The sequence below is a fragment of the Stegostoma tigrinum genome, chromosome 4, assembly GCF_030684315.1.
Source record: "Stegostoma tigrinum isolate sSteTig4 chromosome 4, sSteTig4.hap1, whole genome shotgun sequence".
Classification (NCBI taxonomy): Eukaryota; Metazoa; Chordata; class Chondrichthyes; order Orectolobiformes; family Stegostomatidae; genus Stegostoma; species Stegostoma tigrinum.
The window spans coordinates 5,317,058-5,337,337 of NC_081357.1; the positions used below are offsets into that span (position 1 = coordinate 5,317,058).

The following is a 20,280-nucleotide window of genomic DNA, read 5'->3' on the forward strand; positions in this document are numbered from 1 at the left end:
ACATCTGCTTAATATGGAAAGTCATCTTGGGGCCTGGGATGTGGTTGAGGGAGGAGGTGTGGGGGCAAGTGTAGCACTTCCTGCGGTTGCAGGGGAAGGTGCCGGGTGTGGTGGGGTTGGAGGGGAGTGTGGAGCGGACAAGGGAGTCACGGAGAGAGTGTTCCCTCAACAACTTCTCTTTCGATTCCTCCCACTTCCAACAGACAAAGGGGGTGGCCATGGGTACCCGCATGGGCCCAAGCTATGCCTGCCTCTTTGTAGCTTATGTGGAACAGTCCCTCTTCCGCACCTACACAGGCCCCAAACCCCACCTCTTCCTCTGTTACATTGATGATTGTATCGGCGCTGTCTCTTGCTCCCCAGAGGAGCTCGAACAGTTCGTCCACTTCACCAACGCCTTCCAACCCAACCTCAAGTTCACCTGAGCCACCTTCAACACATCCCTCACCTTCCTGGACCTCTCAGTCTCCATCTCAGGTAACCAGCCAGAAACCGATGTCCATTTCAAGCCCACCGACTCCCACAGCTACTGAGAATACATTTCCTCCCACCCACCCTTCTGCAAAAATTCCATCCCCTATTCCCAATTCCTCCTCCTCCGCCACATCTGCTCCTAGGATGAGGCATTCCACTCCTGCACATCCCAGATGTCCACGTTCTTCAAGGGCCGCAACTTTGGAACGCCCTTGACTGTGTCTCCTGCATTTCCCGCAACATATTCGTCACACCCCGCCTCCGCCACAACCAACTCAAGAGGATCCCCCTCATTCTCACATACCACCCCACCAACCTCCGGATACAACGTATCATCCTCCGACACTTCCGCCATCTACAATCCGACCCCACCACCCAAGACAATTTTCCATCCCCATCCTTGTCTGCCTTCCGGAGAGACCACTCTATCCGTGACTCCTTTGTCTGCTCCACACTCCCCTCCAACCCCACCACACCCAGCACCTTCCCCTGCAACCGCAGGAAGTGCTACACTTGCCTCCACACCTCCTCCCTCAACCACATCCCAGGCCCCAAGATGACTTTCCATATTAAGCAGATGTTCACCTGCACATCTGCCAATGTGGTATACTGTATCCACTGTACCCGGTGTGGCTTCCTCTACATTGGGGAAACCAAGCGGAGGCTTGGGGACTGCTTTGCAGAACACCTCCGCTCGGTTCGCAATACACAACTGCACCTCCCAGTCGCAAACCATTTTAACACCCCCTCCCACTCCTCAGACGACATGTCCATCATGGGCCTCCTACAGTGCCACAATGATGCCACCCAAAGGTTGCAGGAACAGCAACTCATATTCCGCTTGGAAACCCTGCAGCCTGATGGTATCAATGTGGACTTCACAAGCTTCAAAATCTCCCCTTTCCCCACTGCATCCCAAAACAGCCCAGCTTGTCCCCGCCTCCCTAACCTGTTCTTCCTCTCACCTATCCCTTCCTCCCACCTCAAGCTGCACCTCCATTTCCTACCTACTAACCTCATCCCACCTCCTTGACCTGTCCGTCTTCCCTGGACTGACCTATCCCCTCACTACCTCCCCACCTATACTCTCCTCTCCCCCTCTCTTCTTTTCTCTCCATCTTTGGTCTGCCTCCCCTCTCTCCCTATTTATTCCAGAACCCTCTCCCCATCCCCTTCTCTGATGAAGGGTCTAGGCCTGAAACGTCAGCTTTTGTGCTCCTGAGATGCTGCTTGGCCTGCTGTGTTCATCCAACTTCACACTTTGTTATCTTGCTACTGACCTTTTTACTTCCATGAACTGTAACTTTGGTCATGAATATGTTATATGTCACTTTAATGAATGACTTTTGGACGTCTGTCTACATTACATCAAGAATTTTCCCCTCACCTACCTCTCTGTTACCTCACCAAAAAAGCTCGAGTAATTTCATAAAACATGATTTGCCCTCAATAAGTCCATGCTACGTTTCCTCATTTAATCTGTATTTGCTCAATTGATTATTAGTTTCTTCCCAAATTATCATTTTTAAAAGTATTCCAACATCTGAGGTTAAACTGACAGACTTGTCATTGTTAGGATAGCCTTCCATCCTTTTTGTTCTGGAATGTAACATTAGTAATTTCCCAGGTCTCTGATATTTCTGAAAAATTATGGCTGATTCTTCCCCAGTTTCAACCATGACTTCTCTCAGTATTCTTGGATGCATCTCATTGAATTCTGGTGAATTATCATTCATTAGTACAGCCAGTGCAATACCTTCACTTTATCACTTTTAAACCCTTGATGTGTCAAATTTATCACATTCCTCCGGGACACTGTGGTTCCCTTCTACTCCACTCCCAATATCTCCTCTCAACCACCACTCAATCTGCTTACAATGTGGTTTCTTCTATACTGGGGAGACGAAATGCAGACTGATGACTGCTTTATGGAACACCTCTGTTTTGTTCACAAAAATGACCCAGAGTTTCCAGTTATCTTGTCACTTTAACACTCCACTATATTCCCCTGCTAATATTGCTGTTTTGGGCTTGCTGCATTGCTCCAGCGAGGTTCAGTTGAAGCTGGAAGAACAGCTTCTCATTTTCTTTCAGGACATTGCAGTCTTCAGTTCTCAATGTTGAACTCAATAATTTTAGAACTTGAACATCTTCTTCCCAACCCCACACCCCAGGCCCTGTCTTGGCATGGGCTGCTTTTGGCACAGTCAACCCATTTTCATCTACTTATGGCTCCTATTATCAGCTTTTCTTTCTCCCTGGCATACTATCATCAATCATTTTGTCTGCCTACATGTTGTTCTCCCTCTCTGGGCACTATCTCCATTCTTCTGCAAGCTGCTTTCATCCCATACCCATCTTCAGCATATATATTCAGCATCTTTTTTTAATAGATACTATCAGTTCTGAAGAAGGATCACTGGACTCAGTGTTAACTCTGGTTTCTCTCCACAGATGCTGGAGTTATGCAGCAATTTCTGTTTTTGCTTCAGATTTTGTCAGTTCTTTGTTTTGTTTTATGTACCAAATGCTTCCTTCTCCTCTAAAGCCTGATCGGCAATATCTTCCTTGGTAAAGACAGATGCACAGAATTAGCTTAGTACCTCAGTCATGCTGTTCACCCACATAGTAAATCCCTTTTCAGTTCCATGGTTGGCCTCAATCGTCCTTTTAACACCCTTTGCAGTATTGTATCATGCCAGGGTGCCGGTAGTCTTTAATCCAACATGTGAGTTTTTGTTGTACATTTAAATTGTTTCTCATAATGTCTTCTGCTTGTGATATCATAAATGTCATTTTAGTTATGCACGTTGGCTGAATTCTTGACAGAATGTATTTCTTTATTTCAGAAAAGTTCTCACATTCTCAAAAGCCCACAGGGTATGTCCATTGTGCGAAAATACAACAAAATTGCTTATGTACTAGTAAAGTTTGAAACTTTGTACCATAAAGCTTGGATAAAAGAAATTTCAGCCATGCAATACAGTAAGTAAAGCATTCAATTTAACAAAATGGAACAATATATTTTGATAGATTTTATAAGTCAGTTTGTGTGGGTCCGGAACTTAGATTTGTTTTCTGTTGGTTGCCATTCATTTTGCTGTTACTAATAACTCGGCCAGGCAGATCTCCTGTTTCTTTGTTTGTTCCATTGCTAAACCTTTCTCATTTACTGCCTTAAATGTTTTGTGCTATCAAAGATCCATCCTTTTGTTAAATTAGTTGTTTAATTGATTGTTTTAAAAGCATCCCTGCCACTGAAGTAGTTAGAATTTCAATTTTGAGGTATTCTTCCAACAGGGAAAGACTTCAGAAATCTGAAGCACAAAGGAACATCGGAATCCTAATGCAGTATTCTCTTCAGGTCAACATGCATGTTCAATTGGCAGTTAGGAAGGCTTTTACCCTCTAACCCCTGATCCCCTCACTAAAAAAGAACCTATCTACCTCTGTCTTAAATACATTCAATGAGTAGGCTTCCGCAGCCTTCTGCGGCAATGAGTTCCATAGATTTTTTGCACAAGGGTACAATATTTGCAATTCCCCATTCCTTTGACATCTCTAAAATATAATGGCCTAAGCTTTCCAGTTTCAACCATTACTTCTCTTGGTATCCTTGGATGCATCTGATCCTAGTGACTGGACTGTAAGTACAAATACCTAATCCAATACATTCACTTTATCACCTTTAAATTGTTTCAATCTTCCTGGTTCTTATGAAGGACATGTGACTGGAATTAGGCTGACAAGTGGCAAGAGCCATTTACACCACACAAGCCCAAATAGCGACTAGCTGTAATAAAAGAGTATCTAATCATTCTCCCCAAATGTTCAGTGGCATCACCATTGCTGACTTCCTTACTATTAATAACCTGGAGGTTACAATTAACCAGAAACAGAACCCTGCCAGTGCCATACTGTGGCTTCAAGAATAGGCCACAGGCTAGAAATTCTGCAGCGAGTAACTCAGCTTCAGTTTCCCCAAAACTCATACTCCATCTGCAAGGCACAAGTCAGCAAAGTGATGGAATACACCCTATATGTCTGGAAAGGCTCAGCTGCCATTCAGGAAAAACAGCCTGCTTCATTGGCACACTATCCATGGCATTCAGCATTCATTTTCTCTGTAAGGTACTTTTGTTCTCAATTCATTTTACTTTCAGCATATAATGCTTCTTCACAATTGTTTTCTGAATCAACATGTGACTATCCTCCTTGATTTATTCCCAAACCATATCTCATCTAAATACCATTGCTGAAACCCCCACTGTAAACAACCTAGAATTTAGAGAACTATGGAAGCCATATTTCAGTAGTAGCAATGCTTTCCCTCTAAGTACCTCTGTGGCCTCAAACTCATCTGCCTTTTCCATTAAACTCCACAAAGCCACAAGATATAGGAGCAGAATTAGGTCTTTTGGCCTATCAAGTCTGCTCCAGTATTTGGACATGACGATACGTTTCTCAATCCCAGTCTCCTGCTTTTACCCTCTAACCCCTGATCCCCTCACTAAAAAAGAACCTATCTACCTCTGTCTTAAATACATTCAATGAGTAGGCTTCCGCAGCCTTCTGCAAAAATGAGTTCCATAGATTTACCACACTCTGACTGAATAAATTCCTTCTCATCTCAATTCTAAAGGTTTGCCCTTTCACCCTGAGGCTGTGCTCCTGGATTCTAGTCTCTCCTACCAGTGGAAACATCTTCTCCATATCCACTCTATTGAGGCCTCTCTTTATCCTGTAAGCTTGAAGCAGATCCCCTATAATCCTTCTAAACTGCATTAAGTACAGACTAAAGTCCTCATATGACAAGCCCTTCATCCCCAGAATTGTTCTTGTAAAACTTTTTAGGACCCCTTGCAATGGCAGCACATCCTTCCTTTAATATGGCACTGAAAACTGCTCACAATATTCCACATATGGTCTGACTGGAGCCTTACACAGCCTCAGCAGTAAATCATTGTTCCTTTTTTCTTGCCCTTTTGAAATGAAAGCAAACATTGCATTTGCCTTCCTAACTGCCAATTGAACATGCATGTTGACCTGAAGAGAATACTGCATTAGGACTCTGATGTTCCTTTGTGCTTCAGATTTCTGAAGTCTTTCCCTGTTTAGAAAATTGTCTGCACTTCTGTTTTTCCTGCCAAAGTGCAATACTCCCAATTTCCCAGATTGTGTTCCATTTGCCATTTCTTTGTCCACTCTCCTAGCCTGTCCAAGTCATCCTGTAGCCTCCCCTCTTCCTCAACACTACCGATCTTGCCACTGATCTTTGTTGTCTACAAATATAGCATGCAGCTGCCATCCAGAAAAGTTCTGCCTTCTGCCAGTCAACCAATCCTGCATCTATGCCGGTAATTTTTCTAACTGCTGTTATCTTATTTAGCAGCCTCCTGAATGCCACCTCGTCAAAGGCCTACTGAAAATCCAAATAGATCATATGCACTGGCTCTCCTTTATATAACTCGCTCATTACCTCCTCAAAGAAACCAATATGACATCCCTTTGATGAAGCCATGCTGGCTCAACATTGCATTATCTTTACCTTTCAAGCACCCTGCAAGCTCATCTTTAATAATGGAGTCTAAAATCTTACCAACAATTGACGTCAGGTTAACTGGCCTTTAATTTCCCATCTGCCTCCTTCCCTTCTTAAACAGGGGTGTTACATTAGTAATTTTCCAGTTCTCTGGGATCTTCTCTGACTCCAGCAATTCTTGAAAGATCACCACCAATGCCTCCACAATCTCCTTAGCTATCTCCTTCAGAACTCAGGGGTTTAGTCCACTTTATCTGTGTAATTTATTCATCTTCAGACATTTCACATTCCCAAGCACCTTCTCCTTATTGTTGGCTATTGCACTCACCTCAGCCTGCTGACTCCCTTGAAGTTCTAGTATGCTACCAGTGTCATCCACCGTGAAGACTGAGGTGAAATATCATTTCTTTGTTCCCTATTTCTACCTTTTCACCCTTATTTTCCAGTTATCCATGGTCTACTTTTGCCTCTTTCTTAACTTTTATATATCCAAAAAAGGCCCTTGCAATCTTTTATATTACTGGCTAACTTGCCCTCATGTTTCATCTTCTGGTTTTAAAAGGCTTCCCAATTCTGTGGCTTCCCATTACTTTTCATCACATTGTATGCTTTATCATTTGCTTTTATGCTGTTCCTGACTTCACTTGTCATCCATGATTACCTCATTCACCCCTTAGTATGTATTTTTTTCCTTGGGATGAACTTCTGCTATTCCTCCCAAATAGCCCCCAGAAACTCTTGCCATTGCTGCTACACCATGTTTCCTGCCAGGCTCCGTTGATCAACTCTTCTCGGCTCCTCTCATACCTTTGTATATACCTTTACTCAATTATAGCACCATTACATCTGAATCAAGCTTCTCCCCTTCAAACTGCAGGGTGGATTCTATCATATTATGGTTGCTGCCCTCTAGGGGTTCCTTCACCTTAAGCTCCCTATTCAAGTCTGCCTCATTACGCATCAATAAATTCAGAATTGTCTGTTCCCTAGTGGGCTCTACCACAAGTTGCTTCAAAAAAAATCTCGTAGAGATTCCATGAATTTCTTTTTCTTGAATTCCACAACCAACTTGTGTCTGGAATGAGCTGCCAGAGGAGGTGGTCAAGGCTGGTGCAATTGCTATATGTAAAAGTCATCTGGATGGATATATGAATAGGAAGGGTTGAGAGGGATATGGACCAAATGCTGGCAAATGGGACAAGATGAATTTAGAATGTTTAGTCTGCTTGAATGAGATGGACTGAAGGGTCTGTTTCCATCTGTAAATCTCTATGATTTAATGACTCTATAACAACGAGGAAAAAGCTGTTCTTGAATCTGTTGGTATGTGTTTTCAAATTTTTATATCTTCTGCCTGATGGTAGAGGGTGTAAGAGAGTATGAGCGGGGTAGGAGGAATCCTTGATTATGTTGACTGCTTTTCCTGAGCCAGCTGGAAGTGTAGATGGAGTCAATGAAATTAAGGCTGGTTTTAGTGTTAGACTGGGCTGCGTTCATAAGCCTCAGTAATTGCTTGTGGTCTTGGGCAGAATAATTGCACTTCTAAGCTGTGATATATCCAGACAGGATGTTTCGCATGTGCATCCATAAAAAATGGTCTGAGTCATTGTGGACATGCTGAATTTCCTTAGCATTCTGAGGAAGTGGAGTCATTGTTATGATTTCTTGACCATAGCGCCACCATGCATGGACCAAGATAGATTGTTGATGACATTTACTCCTAGGGGCTTGAAGCTCTCAACGATGCCCACCTCAGCACCATTAATAGAGATAGGGCTTGTCCTCCCTCTATTTCCTGAAGTCGATGACCAGCTCCTTCATACTGATTGTTTGTTTGATTGATTTATTGTTGTCACATGTTCCTAATTACAGTGAAAAGTTTTCTTTTGCACGTGGTACAGGCAGATCATAGCATACAAGGACGTATAGATCCTAGAGCAAGGCAAACAAAGTTACAGCTGCACAGAAGGTGTACAAAAGCAAGATCAGCATTAGGTTTGAAATTTGAGATATTTATTCAGCTTCAAATAACAGTGTAGAGGAAGCTTTTTTTTAACCTGTTGGAATGTATATTTAAGCTTTTGCATCTGAAGGAACCGGTTGGAAGAGATTATAACTGGGGTGGCCTTTCATGATATTGGCTGCTTTTCTGCAGGAACGAGAAGTGTAGATAGAGTTAATGGATGGGAGGTTGGCTTGCATGATGGCCTGTGTTCACAACTTTCTGTAGTTTCTTACAGCCCTGGGAAGAGCAGTTGCCATACCAAGCTGTGATGCATCCAGATAAAATGCTTTCTATTATTTATCAGTATAAGTTGGTGAGGGTCCTATGGCCATGCAGAATTACCTTAGTCTCCTGAGGAAGAAGAGGCATTTTTGTGCCCTCTTAACCATTGCATCTGCGTGGGTGGTCCAGGAAAGATTGTTAGTTATTGTCACTCCTAGGAACTTAATGCTGTTGACCCTCTCCAGACCAGCTCCATTGACGTAGGTGCAGTGTGTCCTCCTTCTTTCTTCCTGAAGTTGATGATCAGCTCTTTAGTTTTGCTGACATTGAGGGGGAGATTGTTTTCTTTGCACCACAACACCAAGCAATCTACCTCCCCTTATTCTATCTTTGATATCTGGCCTACAACGGTGGTGGCATCAGTGAACTTGTAATAGAGTTCAGTCAAAATTTGGCCACACGATCATGAGTTTATAGGCAGTACAGTAGGGGGCTGAGTACCCTTCTGTGCGGAAGGCTGATGTTGAAGATTGTTGTGCAGGAGGTGCTGTTGTCTGTCTTCACAGATTGCAGTCTATGGGTCAGGAAGTTGAAGATCCAGTTGCAGAAGGTGGAGCAGTGACCTTGGTCACAGAGTTTGGAGATTAGTTTGTCTTGGATTATAATTTTGAAGGCAGTGGAAGCCTGATGTAGGCTTTCTGGTTATCCAGATGTTCCAGGGAAGAGTGTAGGGATAAGGAAATGGTGTCTGCAAGGGATTGAGACAGTCTGGGAGGCTAGAGCTGATGTGAGCTATGACTAACCTCTTGAAGCACTTCAACCATCGAGGTCAGAGCCACTGGCAGGTAGTTGTTGAGGCACTTTGCCTGTATTTTCTTTGGTACTGGGATGATAGTGGTCTTCTTGAAGCTTCTAGCAAGGATTATAGCAAGGACTGGTTAAAGATGTCAGTGAATACTCTCGCTGGCTGGTCCATACACACGATCTGATTGCATGGATCTGGACTCTGCCTGAGTTGGTCACGTTCCATGGGTCCACTCTCAAGAAGGCTGATCTGACATCTGCAGTGGTGGCAGAAGGAACAGTTGCATCTGGGCTGTCGGAGCAGGAGACATTCCACTGGAACTCTGCTCGAACCAAGTGTAAAAAACATTAAGCGCATCAGACAGGAATGTGTTTTCATCTGCTATACTGTTCTGCCTCACTTTGTATTCTGTTATATTGTGTAGGCCTTGCCACACGCAGTGGGTGTGCTTAGTTAGTGGTCAGTTCTGCTAACATTGAGGGGGGATTGTTGTCTTTTCACCATGCCACCATGCCACTAAGCTATCTCTTGCCTGTATTCTGTCTTGTCATTGCTTGAGATCCGACTCACTACAGTCGTGTCATGCAATTGGAGTTATAAGTGAATTTTGCCACACAGTTGTGAGTATGTAATGAGGGGTTGAGTACTCAGCCTTACGTGGTAGCAGTGTGGAAGATTATCGTGGAGGAGGGGTTATCGCATATCCTTACTGATTGCGGTCAATGGGTCAGGAAATTGAGGATCCGGTTACAGAGGACGGAGCAGAGGCCTGGGTCTCGGAGTCTGGAAATGATTTTGGTTGGAATTATGATTTTGAACGCAGAGCTGAAGTCAATAAACAGGAGTCTGATGTAAGTGTTCTTGTTATCCAGATGCTTCAGGGATGAATGTAGAGCCAGGGAGATGGTGTCTGCTATGGGCCTATTGTGACAAGACAGATTATGGGGAAGCACCAATCATCAATTAAATCTACACATTTAGTTCCACTGCCAGCTGTCAAGGAACTGTATAGCAGAGCCCTAATAGATTGACCTAAAATGAGGAGTAGGAATCATTCATATTTTAATCTCCCTTTCCTTTCAGCTTTTTGGTCTTTCATCACTGCATTCTAAAAACCTCCCAATCTTTAGATTTATTACTATTTCTGGAAACTTCATAAGATTACATTTTCATTTTACAAAATCTCAACTTCCTTTGAGATCTGCGTTTTTGACTTTCTTTGAGCACTTTGGAGGAAGGTATAGTTGCTGTAAATCATGTGATAGTTCTGTAAAGACTATCCACAGACTGTATACAGGCATTCTTTTTGATGCATATTTCTAAGCCACGCAGCCAATTTTTGCCTTTTGTCTTCATAACTTTCCCTTTTCAACTATGCTACTGCTTCTACTTCGTAGCCTTGACCATACTCATCCTTGACCCAATGTATGTGCCAGGTAGGTCACATTGGCCTTAATGGGCTCACTATTTGTGAAGGTGACCATGAGGTCAGCCGACTGTACTCTGTAGAAGTGGGCTCCCAACTGTCCAGAGTGCTTTTCCCAGTTGTTGCTCTACACTAAGTCATCTAGGGACACAATACAACTCGGTAAGCCTGCCAGTATCTGGTTCATCAGGCTTTGGAAGATGGATTAGGCATTTTGAAATCCGAATGACCTGGCTTAACTCTGACATAATCTGTCTGGAATTATGGCGGTAGAGATTTCTTTTAAATGGGCAGTCATGGCAACTTGTCAACACCTCATGAGCAAATCTATCTTGGTAATGTCGGTTGCTTTACCTATAAAATGAATACAGTCTTCCAGTTAGGTTATCAATGGCCCGGATGGAGGCCCCAGCTGTAAACTCAAATCCAGTGTGGGCAGCCAGCAGGAATATTCACTGACATCTTTAGCATCTCCTTACTTGAATCTGAAGTCACGATCTGTTTCAAGAGGACCACCATCATCCCAGTGTCAAAGAAAAATCATCCAGTGTGCCTCAATGACTACCGCTCTATGGCTATAATCTCCTTAATTATGAACTGCTTTGACAGGTTAGCCATGGCTCACATCAAATCCAACCTACCAGATTGCCTTGATCCTTTGTAATTCACCTACCAGTGGAACAGGCCCATGGCAGATGCCATCTCCCTGGCCCTATGCTCATCCCTAGAACATTCGGATAACAAAGATAACTACTTCAGACTCCTACCTATTGACTACAACTCTGCCTTTAACACCATAATTCCAAACAAGCTCATTTCCAAACTGTGAGACCTCGGTCTCAGCTGCCCCTCTATAACTGGATCTTTGACTTCAGTAATCAACCGAAATAAGCGACAACACCTCCTCCATGATAACCTTCAACACCGGTGTCCCACAAGGCTCCATTCGCAGCCCCCTACTGTACTCTTTATATGCTCATGACAATGTGACCAAACTCCACCACAAGTTTGCTGGGGACGCCACTTTAGCAGGTTGGATCTCAAACAATGACAAGAGAATACAGGAAAGAGATTGAGTGCTTAGCGGCATGGTGCAAAGGCAACAAAGTCTCCTTCGATGAAAACAAAATGAAGGAGGCGATCGTTGATTTCAAGAATTGGAGAGGAGGACATTCCCCTGTCTGCATCAGTAGTTCTGAGGTGGAGCTGGTCCCGAGCTTCATGTTCCTGGGAGTGATGATCACCAATAATCCGTTCTGGTCCATCCATCTTGACATGAAGGTCAACACAACAATGCCTCAACTTCCTCAGGAGGCTAAGAAAATTTGGCACGCCCAAAAAGACTCTTACCAATTTTTGTACATGCACCATACAAAACATCCCATCCGGATGCATCACAGCATAGTAGAACAACTGCTGTTCTGACAAATGCATGAAACTGCAGAGAATTGTTAGTGTAACCCAGTCCATCATACAAACCAACCTTCCATCTGTTAACTGTATCTATACTTCCTAATGCCTCTGGAAAGCAACAGGCATAATCAAAGACCCCTTACAACCTGGTTATATTCTCTTAGACCCTCTTCCATTGCACAGAAGATATAAAAGTTTGAGCACATGTGTGAACAGATTTAAGAACAGCTTTTTCCCCACTGTTACCAGTTGGACCCCTCAAATGTTAATGTTATTCTCTCTCTGTTTCCGCACCTTCTCCACAGCAGTCGCACTATATTCTGCACTCTGTTCTGCTCCCATGATGCATCTTGTACGGTACAATCTACCTATAGAGCATGCAAAACAACATTTTTCACTGTATTTGGTACATGTGACAGCAATAAATGAAATCAAATCAAATTGAGAAGGAGTCAATTCTGATCACCAATGTTGGCCTCACTCTGTCTTTCTACAGTTGAATCTCTCTACTACCCTTATTGTCACAGTTGATGGCAATGGAGTAAACTGACACCTTTTGGTTTCATTCTTAGCACCGGTATTGCTCCATCATGTTGACACACAGCCTCTGCTTTTTGCATAATCTAGTTTTCAATCATGTAATTCACTTTACTATGTTTATTCACTGCTTTATACAGGATACTTAACTGAGTCTTTCAAAGGTTCACTTGGCTAAATGTTTCAGGACCTGCTTTGTTAGTCTGCTTTTTCCTTCATTATTGTTTGGGAGATTTTCAAGTTTTCTCAGGTCACTTCACAGGCTGTGAGTTCCTCCTTTAACTATGCTACGAAGTCTGCCTGGACACTTCTTCTATCTGTCCTAAAAACATCCCTTGGTGCCTGTAAAGTTGTTTAAATGGACTAAAACTGGTGCAATTTTGGGGTAAGTCCCTGGTGGGAATCAGAAGGTGATCTCATAATTTATTCCAGTTACAATAACTGCAACATGTCCACGCAGTACCTTGGCAGTGCCACTACCTTGGGGGGATCTGTGTCTATTCCTTATTTACAGGTCTGCCAGGGAGTTCCCATTTCTTTAATGGCACCTCACTTTTAATAAAGTAACATTTAGAAATGATAGCTACCTCAACCTCAATGTAAGTGGTCTGAGCATGTGTTTCTAACAGTGGGTCAACAGTGCTACCAAATTATTTCTGTTTTTTACCACCTTGGGACCTCCTAGACTTCCAAGATGGTGGTGGCAGAGTAAGTAATGTTCAAGATCCTGAGTCCAGGTCTTGTCCACTCTGTCTGCATTTCTCTTTTTTCATTTTGTTGTTTTATTTTCTTCTCTTTAGGAATTTTACTTACCTTCTTGAGGAGGGCTCAGCCATTATGGCATTGGTGTCAATGGCATTGGTGTCAATGGCATCGGTGGTGGCGGATGCAGAACAGGGAGGCAGCTTGGGCCCAGTAGGGGACCTGGCAGCATCTTTAGTGGATTTCTTGCCGTGGTGGACCTAGCGTCAAGTCTGAGCCCAGTTCAGGACTTAGCAGCATCAGTGGCGGTTGACAAGATTGGTCCAGTGTGGAATCATGACAGTGGAATGTCGGTGCAAGCAAGATGGCACCAAAGAATGGCGATTTTGTTCCAGTGCAGCTGTGTGGTGAAGGGACCCGAGCCTGGCCAACAGCTTTATGCTGGTATTGGACTTGGCATCGGGGTGGAAAAGCCTGGATCCAGGCTCATGGCTAAGAGCATAAAAGAACAACTGTAAAGTTGAACTTTTAATTTTATTTCCTTACTTTCTAGCTTCATGTTCTATGTATTGGATTATTTGCTGCATTTTAAGGTGGCGCCGGAAAGTGGTGACATGATACACTTTTAACCGAATTTGTAACACATGACAATAAATAAATATTAATAATAATAGGCTTCTGAAAACCATTTTAGGCAGCCGGATCAAAGTGTCTGTTTACACTGCCACCTGAGCCTCCACTGGCTAAGATCAGAAAGCGCATGAACACAGAGTCAGGCAAATTATGAGCCAATTTCTCCGGCAGCTGTTTGGTCAGACTGACCCCATGAGCTTTGCAGAAACCACTGGGTATGCTATGTACATTTCATCCTGCCAGATTATTGCCAACAAGCAGGTTAACCCTGTCCACAATCATTGGTGCCGACACAAGGCCACACTCCAGATGCACCCAGTAAAAAGGAATAGGCATGCAGCCTTCTTCAATCACTTTTACCAGCATCTTGCCACTGACTGCACTCTCTAGTGGCAAGATCAAACAGCATTGGAGCTTGATTAGCCCAGGCATCCATCTTTATCACTACAGGCCAGAGAAATGTGCTCACACTTCCTTTAGATTCAAAATCTTGGCAACTCTTCTGTAGAATTGATTTGTTGAACCTCATCAATATTCTTAGGAGTTCCCTCACAGAAACTTGCAGTTGCAGTTAGAGCTGTAGCCTGGTATCTCTGCTCTCTGACTGACACCTATTTTCTGTGAGAGGTGTACGTGCTCCAAAAAATCTCACTGTTATTTCCCTCTAGCAGTTTGACCCAGACACGGTCGGACATAGAGCAGTTTTTCCGCCGTCTTCGCCTGCATGCCTACTTCTTCAACCGGGAACCCAACCCTCCTTCCACTGACCCCTTCACCCGCTTCCAACACAAGTCCTCCTCCTGGACACCACCCCCAGGCCTCCTACCCTCCCTCGACCTCTTCATCTCCAACTGCCGTCGAGACATTAACCGCCTCAACCTCTCCACCCCTCTCACCCACTCCAACCTCTCCCCCGCAGAACGGGCAGCCCTCCGCTCCCTCCGCTCCAACCCCAACCTCACCATCAGACAAGGGTGGCGCAGTGGTAGTATGGCGTACTGACCTCTACATCGCCGAGGCCAGACGCCAACTCTCCGACACCACCTCCTACCGCCTCCTCGATCATGACCCCACACCCGAGCACCAAACCATCATCTCCAACACCATTCATGACCTCATCACCTCAGGGGACCTCCCACCCACAGCCTCCAACCTCATTGTTCCCCAACCCCGCACGGCCCGTTTCTATCTCCTTCCCAAAATCCACAAACCTGCCTGCCCTGGTCGACCCATCGTCTCAGCCTGCTCCTGCCCCACCGAACTCATCTCCACCTATCTGGACTCCATTTTCTCCCCTTTGGTCCAGGAACTCCCCACCTATGTCCGTGACACCACCCACGCCCTCCACCTCCTCCAGGACTTCCAATTCCCTGGCCCCCAACACCTCATATTCACCATGGACGTCCAGTCCCTGTACACCTGCATTCCGCATGGAGATGGCCTCAAGGCCCTCCGCTTCTTCCTGTCCCGCAGGCCCGACCAGGCCCCCTCCACCGACACTCTCATCCGCCTAGCGGAACTCGTCCTCACACTCAACAACTTCTCTTTTGACTCCTCCCACTTCCTACAGACTAAGGGGGTGGCCATGGGCACCCGCATGGGCCCCAGCTATGCCTGCCTCTTTGTAGGTTACGTGGAACAGTCCATCTTCCGCACCTACACAGGCCCCAAACCCCACCTCTTCCTCCGGTACATTGATGACTGTATCGGCGCCGCCTCTTGCTCCCCAGAGGAGCTCGAACAGTTCATCCACTTCACCAACACCTTCCACCCCAACCTTCAGTTCACCTGGGCCATCTCCAGCACATCCCTCACCTTCCTGGACCTCTCAGTCTCCATCTCAGGCAACCAGCTTGTAACTGATGTCCATTTCAAGCCCACCGACTCCCACAGCTACCTAGAATACACCTCCTCCCACCCACCCTCCTGCAAAAATTCCATCCCCTATTCCCAATTCCTCCGCCTCCGCCGCATCTGCTCCCACGATAAGACATTCCACTCCCGCACATCCCAGATGTCCAAGTTCTTTAAGGACCGCAACTTCCCCCCCACGGTGATTGAGAACGCCCTTGACCGCGTCTCCCGCATTTCCCGCGACACATCCCTCACACCCCGCCCCCGCCACAACCGCCCCAAGAGGATCCCCCTCGTTCTCACACACCACCCTACCAACCTCCGGATACAACGCATTATCCTCCGACACTTCCGCCATTTACAATCCGACCCCACCACCCAAGACATTTTTCCATCCCCACCCCTGTCTGCTTTCCGGAGAGACCACTCTCTCCGTGACTCCCTTGTTCGCTCCACACTGCCCTCCAACCCCACCACACCCGGCACCTTCCCCTGCAACCGCAGGAAATGCTACACTTGTCCCCACACCTCCTCCCTCACCCCCATCCCAGGCCCCAAGATGACATTCCACATTAAGCAGAGGTTCACCTGCACATCTGCCAATGTGGTATACTGCATCCACTGTACCCGGTGCGGCTTTCTCTACATTGGGGAAACCAAGCGGAGGCTTGGGGACCGCTTTGCAGAACACCTCCGCTCAGTTCGCAACAAACAACTGCACCTCCCAGTCACAAACCATTTCCACTCCCCCTCCCATTCTCTTGATGACATGTCCATCATGGGCCTCCTGCACTGCCACAATGATGCCACCCGAAGGTTGCAGGAACAGCAACTCATATTCCGCCTGGGAACCCTGCAGCCATATGGTATCAATGTGGACTTCACCAGTTTCAAAATCTCCCCTTCCCCCACTGCATCCCTAAACCAGCCCAGTTCATCCCCTCCCCCCACTGCACCACACAACCAGCCCAGCTCTTCCCCCCCACCCACTGCATCCCAAAACCAGTCCAACCTGTCTCTGCCTCCCTAACCGGTTCTTCCTCTCACCCATCCCTTCCTCCCACCCCAAGCCGCACCCCCAGCTACCTACTAACCTCATCCCACCTCCTTGACCTGTCCGTCTTCCCTGGACTGACCTATCCCCTCCCTACCTCCCCACCTACACCCTCTCCACCTATCTTCTTTACTCTCCATCTTCGGTCCGCCTCCCCCTCTCCCCCTATTTATTCCAGTTCCCTCCCCCCATCCCCCTCTCTGATGAAGGGTCTAGGCCCGAAACGTCAGCTTTTGTGCTCCTGAGATGCTGCTTGGCCTGCTGTGTTCATCCAGCCTCACATTTTATTATCTTGGAATCTCCAGCATCTGCAGTTCCCATTATCTCTGATGGTATTTAGAACATACAGGTTTTCTAACCTCACCTTCATCTCAGATCATTATTTCTTTCCTCAGGAGGGCTCCTAGCATCTGAGCTTTCCCATTGGTTTCCTATCAGTCTTCTCCAATTCTGTTCTTTCTCATGGCTTGGGATGATGAGGCAAGAGTTTAAATGGAAATAAGGATTTGTGGTTCAGCGCATAATTCACCAGCTAGTGTGGTGACTTGTCTAGACCATTACCTCCTCATCATTCTCAATTTCTACCTTTAAGCAATTAAAATTCCAGGTTTTCTGGCTTTTGAGTGAAATACTAATCCCAACTGCCTCATTCAATCTTTTAGTTATTCAAGGGACAGGCACTTAAAACCTCAAAGGTAACTTCCTTTAATTCTCATTGAAATATGTTGGCTTTGAATGCAGATATTTGCACACTGTAATAGTGAAAACTCAAGAAAGACCTTTTCAGATTTTTAAAAACTTGGTTTCGAATTGACATTTTATCCAGTCAGGCCCTTTGTTTGTTGGTTCAAATCGTAGATTGAGCCGCCAGTGTGTTATGCCCAGACGCAAGACAGCATTCCCCAATTTGTTACAATTCCAGATATTAGTAATGCAACACACATGCACACAGATCAGAAAAAGGGGTACGTCTAAAAACTTCCGAAAGGAAATTTAGATAAATCAGTATCGGAATTATTAAGAAGATTGAATAATTGTACATTGTGGCAATTGTAGTGGAGGATATCAGTATCTTTGGCATGGGTGGTTTTACAGTCAATTGCAAATTTCTGAATTTTTCAGATCAGTTGAGGTTTTGTTGCTCTGATTCCTTTTGACCATGACTGGATTCCACCATTCAGAGTACGAGAGAGTCGTTTTATTGTCCTGTTTGACTGGCTTACCAGTTCTTCGATTGTTAGCACTCAGAGTCATAGTCACAGAGGATAGAAAGAGGCTCTTTGGCCCACTATCTTTATGCCGATCAATGAACACCAAACTATTCTGATCACATTTACCAGCACTTGGTCCATAGCCTATTATGCCTTGGCCTTTGAAATGCTCTTCCAGATGGTTCTTAAATATTGCAAGAATACGGTACCTTCAGCACCCTCTCAGGCAGTGCATTCATGTGTCAATTAAATTCTGGGGGAAAAAATGTTTTCCTCTGATCCCCTTTAAAGAACCTACCCCTCAACTTAAACTTACGCCTCCTGGTCTTAGACATGTCTATATGGGGAAAAGGTGCCCACAGTCCAACCCTTCTATGCCTTTTATAATTTTGTACACCTCAATCAGGTCCTCCCTAGGCCCTCTGCTCCAAGGAAGACAAAGCCGGCCTGTCCAGTCATTTTTCAGAACTGAGATTTTACGTCCCAGGAAACATCCCGGTGAATCTCCTTTGCATCCTCTCCACTACATCTTCCTATATATTTGGAAAAGCATAGCGTGATTAAAGGGAGTCAGCATGGCTTTGTGAGGGGCAGGTCATGCCTTACAAATCTTATTGAGTTCTTTGAGGAAGTCACGAGACAGGTTGACGAGGGTCGAGCAGTGGATGTGGTGTACATGGACTTCAGCAAGGCATTTGATAAGGTTCCCCACGGCAGGCTCATTCATAAAGTCAGGAGGTAGGATACAAGGTGATTTGGCTGTCTGGATTCAGAATTGGTTGGCTGACAGGAGGCAGAGAGTGGTTGTAGATGGTAAGTATTCTGCCAGGAGGTCAGTGCTGAGTGGTGTCCTGCAGGGCTCTGTTCTTGGGCCTCTATTCTTTGTAGTTTTTATAAATGACTTGGATGAGGAGGTTGAGGGGTGGGTTAGTATGTTTGCTGATGACACAAAGGTTGGAGGTGCCGTTGATAGTATTGAGGGCTATTGCAGACTTCAGCGAGACATTGACAGAATGCAGAGCTGGGCTGAGAAATGGCAGATGGAGTTCAATCTGGATAAATGCGAAGTGATGCATTTTGGAAGGTCGAACCTAAATGCTGAATATAGGATTAAAGGCAGGATTCTTGGCAGTGTGGACGAACAGCGGGATCTTGGTGTTCAAGTGCATAGCTCCCTCAAAGTTGCCACCCGGGTGGATAAGATTGTTAAGAAAGCATAAGGTGTTTTGGCTTTCATTAACAGGGGGATCGAGTTTAAGAGTCGCGAGGTTATGCTGCAGCTCTACAAAACTTTGGTGAGACCACACTTGGAATATTGTGTCCAGTTCTGGTCACCCGATTATATGAAAGATGTGGAGGCTTTGGAGAGGGTGCAAAGGAGGTTTACCAGGATGCTGCCTGGACTGGAGGGCTTGTCTTACGAGGAGAGGTTGACTGAGCTCGGACTTTTCTCTCTGGAGAGAAGGAGGAAGAGAGGTGATCTGATCGAGGTGTACAAGGTAATGAGAGGCGTGGATAGAGTCGATAGCCAGAGACTATTTCCCAGGGCAGGATTGACTGCCACGAGGGGTCATAGTTTTAAGGTGTTAGGAGGAAGGTATAGAGGAGACGTCAGAGGGAGGTTCTTCACCCAGAGAGTTGTGAGTGCATGGAATAGTTTACCAGTGGTAGTCGTGGAAGCAGAGTCATTAGTGACATTTAAGCGACTGCTGGACATGCACATGGACAGCAGTGAATTGAGGGGAATGTAGGTTAGGTTATTTTATTTTTGGATTAGGAATATTCCACGGCACAACATCGTGGGCCGAAGGGCCTGTACTGTGCTGTACTTTTCTATGTTCTATGTTCTACGTTCTATTGTGTGGTGAACAGAACTACACACAGTATTCCATCTGTGGTCCAGCCAATACTCGATAAAGTTGCAATAAATTTTCCCTGCCCCTGTATTCTACACCCTGCATAATGAAGGTAAGCATCAGTGGCTCAGTGGTTAGTACTGCTGCCTCACAGCACCAGGGACCCGGGTTTGATTCCAGTCTTGGGCAACTGTCTGTGCAGAGTTTGCACGTTCTCCCTGTGTCTGCGTGGGTTTCCTCTGGGTGTTCCGGTTTCCTCCCACAGTCCAAAGATGTGCAAGCTAGGTGGATCGGCCATGCTAAATTGCCCATAGTGTTCAGGGCTGTGTGGGTTATAGGGGGATGGGTCTGGGTGGATGCTTCAAGAGGCGGTGTGGACTTGTTAGGCTGAAGGGCCTGTATCCACACTATAGGTAATCTAATCTAATCTCATATGCCTTCTTCACCGCCTGATCTACCTGTGTTGACACCTTCAGGGATCTTTGGACTTCTAGACCAAGGTCCCTTTGTTCCTCAATACTCTCTTGGGACCAACCATTCATTATG

At 45.5% G+C, this 20,280-nt stretch overlaps 1 protein-coding gene across 1 annotated transcript in view; it reads left to right on the forward strand.

The window, feature by feature from the left end:
* The window catches only part of LOC125452339 (dynein axonemal heavy chain 8-like), a 1,009,221-nt gene that overhangs the window by 347,814 nt on the left and 641,127 nt on the right, over positions 1 to 20,280 (forward strand). The window contains exon 17 of the mRNA XM_059645685.1: positions 3,324 to 3,459. Within this exon, the coding sequence (XP_059501668.1) occupies positions 3,324 to 3,459 (136 nt within the window). The remainder of the gene's footprint in view (positions 1 to 3,323; positions 3,460 to 20,280) is intronic.